The 12345-nt window shown below is 39.2% G+C and overlaps 1 protein-coding gene across 1 annotated transcript in view; it reads left to right on the top strand.

Annotated features, from left to right (window-relative positions):
• ACPP (acid phosphatase, prostate) overlaps window positions 1-12345 on the top strand; it is a 101648-nt gene that overhangs the window by 29219 nt on the left and 60084 nt on the right. The window contains exons 6-7 of the mRNA XM_006846639.1: window positions 4289-4381; window positions 8171-8303. Coding sequence (XP_006846702.1) covers window positions 4289-4381; window positions 8171-8303 — 226 coding nt within the window. The remainder of the gene's footprint in view (window positions 1-4288; window positions 4382-8170; window positions 8304-12345) is intronic.

Raw genomic sequence — 12345 nt, forward strand, 5'->3', positions numbered from 1 at the left:
TGTTATATTTCTCTTTTCTCTAGCTGTTTTCAAGATGCTGTCTTTATCTTTGATTTTGGAGAACTTGATTATTATATGTCTTGGTGATTGTCAGAACCAGACCTTTTATAATCCTACATCCATTCGCCTGAGAAGAACCAGACGAAAGTGAGTGGCTGGTTCCACATAAATACAAATCTAAAGTCACCTGCCTTTTAGAGGCTGAAGACTGGGACATGGTCTTTGTACATAAGAAATAGTCAGTATCTGTATGTTTCCATTTTGTGAAATATTCCTTTTCAAGATGTTTAAAAGATATTCATACTTTTAAAAGTAATATTTTGAATCAGCAGTAAACAGTTCAAAATTCAGAAAATATAAAAAGGAGCATAGTGGGAAGTCTTTCAGTAACCCAACTGTAATCATTTTCTCATATAATCTTCCAGTTTCTTCATGCATCTACAAGTCCTGGTGTGACGTTGTAGCATAAGCATCGGAATGCTAACCACATGGTTGGCGGTTCAGACCCACCAGCCACTCCTGAGAAGCCCTATACAGAGTCTCTGTGAATTGGAACCAACTTGAAAGCACTTAAAAAAACAACATACAAGAAATATAAATATATTATGTTGGTTTCCCTTGTTACACAAAAGTGGCATATACTATTTACATTGTTGGGCACCTTTGTTTTGTTTTATTTGTTTTCATTTAACAAAATAGCTGCAGATAAAGAATTTCCTGATCCTCTTATTTTATTTTATTTTAAAACTGAACAATATTAGAATTTATAGATGTGTGACCAGCCCTGATTGATGGGTAAGGAGTTCTGATGTGGCACTGTAGGATAAGCACTAGACCGCAAGATCTGTTTGAACTGCAAGGTCAGTGGTTCAAACCCACCACCCGCTCCTCAGAAACCCCATACAGGGATGCTATGAGTCAGAAACAACTCAACAGCACTTAACAACAACAATTGATGGCTATGGAGGTCATTTCCAATCTTTGGTTTTTACAAAGAAGTTATGCTACATGACACCCAAATAATTTCACAAGAACATCTATAGGATAATATCTCAGAAGTAGAAATGCAGGACAACTTGAAATATTATCAAATTACTCTCCAAAGAGGTTATCCCAACTTCTAATCCTATCAGCACTACACAACAGTACCTGTTTCTCCAGTTTTGCCAACAGTATATAGACAATTTGGGGACTATGACACTCTGATAAGTCAGTCTGATAAGTGATACATATATAAATCACTAGAAGCAACATCTCCAAAATCAGGATAAGGCCAGGAAGTCCACATCATCACTATTATTCAACATGTGCTAGAATATGTTTATCTTATCATGAGTACAATCCACTATCTTCATTTGGGTAAATGTCATTTGTACACACTTTTTCTTATATCCCTTGATCATTTTTCTATTGGAGTCTTAGCTTATTTTTTTCTATAAAATTGTAGGCGCTTTCTAGATTTTTTCTATATGTTTTAACATTTTTGTCTGATGTATCTTTTATTCTTTGCCTTTTGACTGTGCTTATGGTGTTTTTGTTGTTTGTTGTTGTTGTTGTTGTTGTTGTTGTTTTGCCTTGTGGTTGAAGTGTCTAGATATCCTTATATGACTTCTGTATTTTGAGTAATGTTTAGAACAGACTTCTCCACTTCTAGGCTATAATGGAAAATTGCAATGCTTTCTTCTAATTCTACTATACCTTTATCTCCACATTCATGTCTCAAATTCATTCACAGTTTACCCTGGTATTAGGTATAGAGTATGTTTCCTGATTAATTTATTCCCTGGAGACTATCTGATTGTCCTCTCTGTTTGAAAACAGTGCATCTCTTTCTCCTGATTTGAGCTACTGTATATTAAAATTCCCATAGGAATGGTATCTATTTCTAGACTCTTCATTCTATAAAAATATTCTTTTATTTCATTAGCCAAAGTCATACCATTTGTATTATTGGTGGTGGCTGTGTGCCGTGGAGTCGGTTCTGACTCATAGTGACCCTGTACAGGGTTTCCGAGGCTGTAAATCTTTATGGGAGCAAAAAGCCTCATATTTCTCCCGAGGAACAGCTGGTAGTTTCGAACTGCTGACCTTGCGGTTCGCAGCCTGATTCATAACCACTACGCTACTAGAGCTCCTTTTTGTATTATTAGGACTTTACAGTATGCTTTAATATCTAAAAGACTCAACATCCCACACTGCTCTACATTCTCAGAAGTTTCAGGGTTCTATTTTTATTTTCTTTGTGAACATTAGTTGCAGCTTGTCTAGTTCTAAACTTTAAAAAATCTTTTTAGCATTCTCACTGAGATTATATTACATTTATAAATTAACTTAGATTTTGTCACTTTTCAATGTTTAGTCTTCCTTTCCAATAACATTCTACATTTTCCTATTCTGACTTTCAAGATTATTTTTGGTGTTTTAGATATTTGTATTTCATGTTAAATTTGTTCTGGGTCTACAATATCTATAAATGATAATGGTACCTATACTTTTATGGTATTTATACTAATGATTTCTTTCTTATGCAAACTTGTATTTTCCAACACTTATAGTACAATGTTATATAATAGTGCTGGTAATGAACATGCTTGTCTTAATCCTAATTTTAAAATGAACATTACTAGCATTTCCCTTGAAAACATTCTTCCTTTATAGTTAAGATAGGCATATTTTATTAAGTTATAGAAATATTCATCTTTTCTATTTTCTTGAGATTTTTCAATCAGTATTACTTATTTAATTCTTTGAAATAGCCTTAAAAACTTTTTAATATCATCAAATTATTTTCTTCTTTGATCAACTCCTATGATTAATTACATTTATTGCTGTTAAGTGCCTTCAAGTTGGTTCCCACTCACAGTGACCCTGTATAGGATATCTGAGGAGTGGCTCATGAATTTGAACTATCAACCTTGCACTTAGCAGTCCAGTGCTTATCCTACCATACCACAACAGTAATGCTGTTGTTGTTAAGTGTCAGCAAGTCAATTCTAACTCATGGCAACTCTGTATAGGATTTCCGAGGAGCGGCTGGTGTGTTCGAACTGCCAACCTTTTGGCTCATAGTCCAGTGCTTATCCTACTGCGCCGCATCAGGACTCCTAGATTTACTAATATCGAAGCATCTTTGCATTGTTTTATGATAAATGTGTTTCTTTTAATGTGCTATTAAATTATTTGGTAGTATAATTTTGGTCTTTTGCATTGATATTCACAAGTGACATTGACCTATAGTTTTCTTTTTCAAGTAATCCAATACAGTACTAATATTATACTTAATTATTTTTCATTAATGGAAAGGTTTCTTTGTTTGTTTGTTTCCATCAGTTTCTATGCTCCAGTACATTTAACATAACATTAGAATAATTTATTCTTTAAATATTTTGCTGGAATTCCTCCAGGAAGTCATCTGGCCCTGGAGCTTTTGCAGGGAGGTAGGGATAGAAGTGAAGAGTTCTTTAGCAGTTTATTCATAGGAAAAAAAAAATTGATCTGTTTATCTCTCTTGGGATTAATATTGGCAATTTAGCTTTTTTCTAGAAAATGTATCACTTGATTCAGATAAGCAATCTCTTCCAGATAGAAATGGCTACCATGAATAGCTGAGTCAGATAGCTGAGCCTTGGGTCTCAATATTGTGACAATCTGAGTCTACAGAACCTAGTAGGATGTTCACATCCCATCCAGGTGTCGTATTTATAGCTAATTCCCAAACCCTGGTTGGATTCCTGATGTGGCGCTATAGGATAAGCACTGGACTACTAACCACAAGGTTGGAGGTTCAAACACACCAGCTGCTCCTTGGAAACCCTATGAAGGGTCATTATAAGTCAGAACTGACCACCCCTAGATCCTTCCAGAAACAATGTAAAACCATGTGCTCCCATGGATTCCAGGACAAATGAGGTGTATTTGGCAGTGAGCCAGCAGTTGACAGCATTTTTAATGTAACAAAAATCAGTTGGTGTGTATGAAATTCTTGGGGTTGGTATTGTTACCGCAGGTGGCATCACTAGTGCGCTTTACATGAAGACCAGTGGTTCTCAGCAAGGGTGGTTTTGCCCTCTCTGCCCACTCTCAAGACACTTGATAATATCTGGAAACATTTTTGGTTGCCACATCTGGCATCTTGATCTTGACATCAAGTGGTTAAAGGCCAGATTTGGAATGATCTCATAATACACAGCACCGTCTCCCACAACAAAGAATTATCCAGCCCAGAATGTCAACAGTATTGAAGTTCAAAAACCCTGATGTAGCAAAATCTCTCCTCTCTGTGTTTCAGAGTTTTATAGAAACCTTGCCAAAACTATCAGGACACCAACGTCAGGACCTTTTTGGAATTTGGAGTAGAATCTACGACCCTTTATTTTGTGAGGTAAAGAAAACCATATCAGAGATTCGTTTGCAATCTGACTTTGTGTTTATGCTTATCTTCAAACAGATAAACTTAATTTCAGTTTGGAGCAGATGTATGATTTATCCTTCTTCAAACACTGAAACATAGTTCAAAACTTCTTTATGTTAACTTTAAAATCCTAACTTCTCGTTTCTGTCAATTACTTGTTTTCACCCTTTAAAAACTTGTTTTTCTTCCATACCTTGCCACTTACTTGTTTTTCAATCACTCAGGAATACTAGACTCCCGTTATGGATTGTAATAATGGCAGGGGGGCGGGGGGTGGGGAGGGAGTAATGTCGTATGGAAAGAAAAAGAGCAATTATTTGATTTATGAGAATGTAAATTAGTAAGCCAACTGTAAATCAGGCTGCTAAAATTGACTTAGAATGAAAGCGTCTCTTCCTTGCTGGGGTATGCATATGAAATAATCTCTGTAGCTAGATTCATTAGTTTTGTTTTTTTTTTTCTTCTAGAATAATGTGGTTTTTCATTCACCATGCTCCACCTTCTGGCCAAAAGGAGTACTCTCTATTTTAATTTCTAATCAGTTCATTAAATACTGAGAAAAAATTCTGACTGGCCAAATTTGACTGCCCAGATTCTGAGTCCTCATCTACTCCTGATGTTGAAGGTCTGGGACAGCAATTAGTTTCATAATATTTTCTCAATAACAAGTCCCTCCTTCATGAAAGAGTTAATTGTCCCAAAGACATGCTACTTTCCTAATAGTTATTACTTTATCATCAATGAAGTTTTTTGTTTTTGTATTTTATGAATATCTGAGGCTTTATTTTGGAAGTTTATACAAGCATGGAGTCCTGCAGATTTCTCAAAATGTCAGCATTGGATATATCAGCAGTTGGAAAATTCCTCTTTGCTCCAGAACCTTCAAAGATCAGGAGGAAATAGGTGAATTAGTTAGCTAAGAACTCCTGGAGCTGGTAATAGTGGGGAAACAAAAGAGAAAGCTTTGAAAACACCTCCAATAAACCCACTTTGATTAAGCATTAGAACTTAGGACGGGCCTGCCTGAAAAAGAAGGAGACTAGTCCTCATTGTTGAGTTCAACATTTCTAATGCCTTGTAGTTCATAGGCAATTGCTTAGCATCATTAGAAGATATGGAGAGATCATTAAACAAAAGTTAGACCATAAATTGGGAAGACCAATTCTAGATGGGTTTTTTTTGTTGTTGTTTTGTGGTTTGTGTTTTTTTTAAATGTTTTATTGTGATTTATGTGATCATTTACAAAGGAGAATATTAGTTTTACATTCATCCTGTCATATATCGTTTCATTACTATGGTTACAATCCCCTCCATGCATCTCCAACCAACCAATGGGTATACACTTCAAGCCTGCCCCCGAGTCGTCAGCCCACAGCCCCACCCCTCTCTCTGTCTAAAGTCCCCAACTGCTCCATCTCTCCATGTCATCGTCTCTGCCTCCATCGCAGGCATCACTGCTTCTGTGGGTAGGGTCCCACTCTCCACTCTTCTCCCTTGATGGTCCAAGGGACCTCCAATCCTAGGCTGAAAAGTTAATGACTCCGCTCCTTGCTACAAAACGTCTAAATTTACATTTCCAACCCAGACAGACTTCAGTGGAGACTTCAGTGGAGACCAGAGCCTAATTTTGGTTCCCATCATTTTGTTTACTTCTACCTTACTACAATTTGATCTGAACTATTCCATTATGTGATGATGGTATCATTTTCATTCCCCCAGCCCTCTGTCTCATTTCCTCTGTAGATTACTTCACTTTTGTCTCTTATGAACTCTCTCTCTCAGTCCCACCTTGAAACTGAGGAAATCATCATCAACTCTCCATTACTGGTAATAACCATTGGCACAGTCTTTTTCTACCCTCTTATATAGCTTTTTAGAGTCCTGGTATGGCACTGTGTGTTAATGCACCAGACTGTAAAGCCTTTTGAACTGTAAGGTCAGCAGTTCGAGCTCACCAGCTGCTCCTCAGAAACCCTATACAGGGTCACTATGGGTCGGAATCGACTCAACAGCATTTAACAACAACAACAACAAACAACAATATAGCTTTTAAATCCATTTAGCAAATATTCATGTGTGCAGGGTACAGAGATCCCCAAAAGTCTGAACGAGAATCTAATGGGACGAGAGATACATTATTGACCGCTCCAGAAATACATCGCCTTCCCCATCTGGCCTTTAGGGCAGTTAATTCAGTTTTTAAGGAAGCATTGTTGAATGTTGGCAAATGTATTCTTTGCCAGGGTGTTACTTTCCCAACATATTTATGAAAGATTTTCTAAGCCTTTCATGAAGGAATGAGGTACATTCTTATTGTTCTGCACGCATACTCTGTAAACTATGAATCACCCATTGATAGAGAGTTAAGTCAGAAGCTATGGACTTGGTGTTGTTACTATTAAGTGCCGTTGAGTCAATTCCTGTACAGCGTTTCCAAGGAGAGGATAATGGATTTGAACAACCAACCTTGTGGTTCACAGTCCGGTGCTGATCATACAGTGCTGCGCCAGGAGTCTTGTGGACTTGGTAGGAAGGGACAAATTAGTTCTTCTTCTAGGAATCAATATCTCTACTTATCACAATAAAAAGTGTTCCTAGAAAGAAATAGCAGCATAAGGAAGGCTATGCCCAGTATTTCTTGTGAGGTGAAAGAGGAAAAAAGTTAACAAGAAGGTCTCAGGGACAACTTAGCCAATTGGCATAACATAGTTGACAAAAATAATGTTCTACATTCTAGTTTAGTGAACATGACGTAGTGTCTTTAAAGCTTGGGAGCAGCCATCTAAGATACAATTGTTGATCTCTGTTCACATGGAGCAAAGGAGAATGAAGGAAATCAAGGCTCAAAACAGAAACTAATTCATGGAACTAATAGTCCACACAAACTACAGTCTCTCCTATCCTGAGTCTGTAGGGCCCTGGTGGCACTGTGGGTTAAGTATTGACCTACTAACTGCAAGACCAGCAGTTCAAACTCACCAATGAGACTGATTGCACCCATAAATATTTACAGTCTCAGAAACCCTAAGGAGCAGTTCTACTCTGTACTATGGTTGGAAACCCTATACAGTGTCCCTATGAGTGAGAACCAGCTCGACAGCACTTAACAACAACGGGTTGCTATGAGTCAGAATTGACTCAATGAAACTGGGTATAACCTGAGACCAGAACCAGAAGATCACCAGCTACCAGTACCGACTGTTCTGATCAGGGACCCAATAGAAAGTCCCAGATAGAATGAAAGAAAACTGTCAAGCAGAACTCAAATTCCTATAAAAAGGCAAGACCTACTGGGAGAAAAATGTCAAACAGAACTCAGATTCCTAACATAAGGCAAGACCTACTGGATCAAACTAGAGGAACCCCCAAGACTACTGCCGTAAGATAACTTTTGAAAATGAAATTGAAGCTATTGATGTGAGTCAGTATCACCTGTGAGTAGTGTGTTTCCTTGATCAAATGTGAGATGAAACGGTCAACATCTACCCAAAACCAAAAGTGAGAAGGCAAGGAGGAGAAGGAAAGCTAGACAGATGGTAATAGAACAAACAGAATGGAAGTAACATGAATGCTGATACAATATAAAAATTCTAACCAATGGCATGGAACAATTTGTGTAAAAATTGTTAAAAGGCAAACCTAATTTTCTGGGTAAACTTCTACCTAAAACAAAACAAAACAAATTTTTTAAGTCAACAAAGAGGATGACTGTCAAAAATAAAAACACATGCACATTTTCTTCCTTTATCTTCATTATAGAAAATTCACAATTTCACCTTACCTTCCTGGGCTACTGAAGATACTATGACGAAGTTGAGAGAATTATCAGAATTATCTATCTTGTCCCTCTATGGAATTCACAAGCAGAAAGAGAAATCTAGGCTCCAGGGCGGTAAGTATAAAATAAATGAAAGAGCAGATTAAATGTGTTGTTAGGAGATCTAGGTCTGAGTTCTAGTCTACCACCAATCATCTCTGTGACCTCAGACAGGCCACTTAATGGCTCTTGTACCATTGTCCATTCTGTAAAACAGGAATAACAATGAGGCCTAATTTGTAGAACAGCCGGAGTCTTGGTGTGACTTTGTGGACTGCAAAGTCAGTTTGAACTGCAAGGTCGGCAGTTCAAGCTCACCAGCCGCTGTTGGGAACCCTATACAGGGTCACTATGGGTTGGAACCAACTTCTTGGCACTTAGCAACAACAGCAATTTGTAGGACTGCTGTGAGGATTAAATGAATTAATGTACGAAAAAATATGTGTGACTCACAGGATGTATGTCAGGTGTAGGGCCGGAGTCCAGGAAGAAGTCAATCTCATGAACTAAGCCAAGAAAGGGTACAGAGGGTAGCAGCTGTGCCTTGTTGCATGTAAGTTCCTGCTCTACCAGGTGCCAGCATTATGAATCAATGCCAAGCCCTAACAGATGGTAGCAATGAGCTCTTGATTTACTTCCCCAATCTAATCATGATGACTACTCAAACTGGAATTCATGGGCAGCAGTAGTGTCATCTAGCAATTTGTTAGCAATGGAGACTCTCAAGCTCCTCCTGAGGTCAGCTGAGTCAGAATGTACATTTTCATAAAACCCTGAGGCGCATCATAAGTGCATTAAAGTGTGAGAAGCACTTCTCTAGATGTAAGAGATGATGAAGAAAAAGGCAGGGAAAGCCAGACAGGAGTTGACAATAATCTAATAATAGATTCAGGGAGGTGAGTATGAATAAGAGATGAGGTTTATCCCAGCAGCTTACTCATGTTCCTTGTTTTTCTTCCCTTGGCTACTAGAAGATTACATTTGGAAGCAGACCCATTTCCTCACTAGGTCTCAATTTCTTCATCTGATGAGGGGATAGATTCTGTCTGTGATCCCTTTCTGGATGAGCTCTCCAGGTCTTGGATTCTAAAGGCTGGCATTCACATGAAGGCCCTTGGCCTACTTTGTGGCAGCATTACAGTGTGATTGATAATCCAGAAAAATGTTCTCTTTGTGGTTTCTGCCAAAACTAGGTAAGAAAGATTGTCAGCTGCATTCATATTAAATGATGAAGTGGCTGAACACAATCCTACACAGAAAACATACATTGTCTGGGTGATACAGGGTCACATGGAAACATCAGAACTTTGACCAGCATCTCTGACCTATGCCAAAGCTTCCACCTACCAGCTGCTTTCAGGAGTAACACTGTTACTCTAAATGGATTGTGGCAGTGGCTATGTGCTGTGGAGTTGGTTCCGACTCAAAGGGACCCTGCGTAGGGTTTCCAAGGCTCACTCTAACATACACACCAAGAATATCCCAAATACTAATTTAGGAATATGCAACTGGTTGTAGTGATAAAAAAAAAAAAAGCTTTTTGGCTTTAGATCGGGAATTGGCAGACCACGACCTGCATGCCAAATTCAGTCTGTTGTCTGTTTGTTTGCAAATAATGTTTTTTTGGTTTAAAGTTTTTATTGTGAATTATGTAATAGTTTACATGGGAGAACACTAGCTTTACATTCATCGTATTGTATATTGTTTCATTGCCATGATTACAATCCCCTTCATGCATCATCAGACAACCAAAGGGTATACCCCACAAGCCATCCACTCGGTCATCAGCACACAGCCCCTCTCCCTCTCTGGGTCTAGAGTCCCCAGCCACTCCATTTCTCCATGTCATCATCTCTGCCTCCATTTCTGGCATCACTGCTTCTCTGGGTGGAGTCCTGCACTCCGCTCTTCTCCCTTGATGGTCCCAGTAACCTCCACTAGTGGACTGCAAAACCAAGCACTCCCCTCCTTTAGCTATCCAACATCTACCTTTACATTTCCAATTCTCACAGTCAGTCCTGATAGCAATTATTCACTATTGTATCATAAGAGACCTATCCCCATCTCCTTTCATCAGCCCTTCCCAGACAGATTGGATACTACTCAGTGGAGGTTCTACCTTCCTCTGTGCCCTCTGGATCTAGGTTCCCCATTGAAAGCTTGCAAGCCAGTCACTTTTTGCCTTTGTAGCCCCCTCTGTTTTGGGTAGCCAATGTCCAAAGTGCCCATCCCTGTGTACTCTGTGTATGGAGGGGGTGGGAATGATCCTTGCTGTAAAGATTTGTTCCCTCTTTTGAGCTACTGCATCCAAAGGTGTAGGTCAAGTTCATCAAATTGTATCAGATTACTCTTTTTTTTCCTCTTTTTCCTTCTTTGAGTCAAGTTCTGATCATCCAGCCATTGAAGCCAGGTCAAGTAGGTATTATCTGTAAGTGTGGGTGTTCTTGTGCATATGCCCTCTCTTCTTGTCAGCTGGACACTTCACTCTCCACTCTAGTCCTCTGTGGCTATGTCACTGACTCTGGAGCCAAGAGTCCCCAGGTCTTTCCATACTGCTGACAAACCAGGTCTCCACCCAGGTTCATAGGAGTCCATTGAACATGGTTGGACTTAGCTCACAGCTTCATTACTGTTTTTCCCTCACTTCCCCTTATCGGTGACCAACATGGTCACCAGTCAGACCGCATGCCTGCTTGTGTATTCCCCCTGAGTCTTAGTCTTGGAAAGGGGTTTACCCTGAGGGGACCCGACCACTTCTTGCTTTGATGTCCCCTGGGCGAACACCTTGCTTGTTCTTGTAGTAGTCAGTCAGACTGCTGTTACTGTTTTTTTATTTTTCCTGTTGGTCTTTCTTTCAAGAAGTATCTTCTGTTCTAGCCACTCCAGGCTAGTCTGCTTGTCCTTTCAAGTGAAGATTTCCCACCCCAGAAGATTCTGAATGGAGTTCAGAATTTCCTCTATGGCCTTATGCAATGCAAAGGCTCTTCAGGAAGCCTCCGTCACTTGGCAAGTTTTAGCCCCATTTTAGGTATTCCAATCAGTTATAGGCAGAAGACGGACTTACAAGCTTTCTATGGTGATATTTCTGGCTATTCCTTTCTCTGCCTGTCAAGCGTTTATTTTACAATGCTAGGCAAGGGAACGAAGATTCAAAAGACAACTAAGCATCTTAACATTATTTCCCCCATTTAACCCTTTCAAACCATGTCTCAATCCCTGTATCCCAGAGCCCTGTTGTTTCAAGGTTGTGCATACATCATTATTTACCTCTGTCCCACTTAGCCCATGCAAACCTGTCTAACTGTTCAACCGTCTACCTTGCTCTTCTATTTCCCCTCCCTTTTCTTGTTTATTGCCCAGCACCCAAACTATCCTGTAACTATTCCCTACCCTGTGCTCCACCTTCCCTTCCCGCCACTCACCCCACCCTCAACCCCGTCTCGATAACCAGCAAAGAATTTCTGCCCCCCTCCCTTTTAGTATGTGTTCTTTTTCTTAGTCTATTACAATAGTGTTTCTATGCAGTATTTCACCTTTTGCGACTGACTAATTTCACTCAACATAGTGTCCTCAAGGTTCATCCATGTTATGTGGTGGCTTACAGCCTTCTTGTTGTTCTTCAAGTTAGCATTATATTCTATTATGTGTATGTACCACAGTTTGTTTATCCATTCTTCAATTGATTGGCATTTCAGCTGTCTCCATCTTTCTGCTATTGTAAATAGTGCTGCTATGAACATTGGTGTGCATATATCTACTTGTGTTATAGCTCGTATTTCTTGTGGGTAAATACCAAGTAGAGGAATTGCTGAATCATAAAGTATTCCTATTTCCAACCTTCTGAGGAAGCACCATATTGCTTCCCAGAAAGGTTGGACCATTTTGTAATCCCACTACCAATTCAGAAGTGACCCAGTTTCTACACATCCTTGACAGCATTTATTGTCCTCTACTTTTTTGATCTTTGCTGTTATTGCTGGTGTGAGATGATATCTCATTGTTGTTTTGCTTTACATCTCTCTAATGGCTAATGATCATGAACATTTCTTCATATATTTGTTGGCTGCCTGGATCTCCTCCTTGGTGAAGTATCTGTTCATGTCCTGTGCCCATTTTT

This window comes from Chrysochloris asiatica, unplaced genomic scaffold (genome assembly GCF_000296735.1).
Source record: "Chrysochloris asiatica unplaced genomic scaffold, ChrAsi1.0 scaffold00028, whole genome shotgun sequence".
Lineage (NCBI taxonomy): Eukaryota > Metazoa > Chordata > Mammalia > Afrosoricida > Chrysochloridae > Chrysochloris > Chrysochloris asiatica.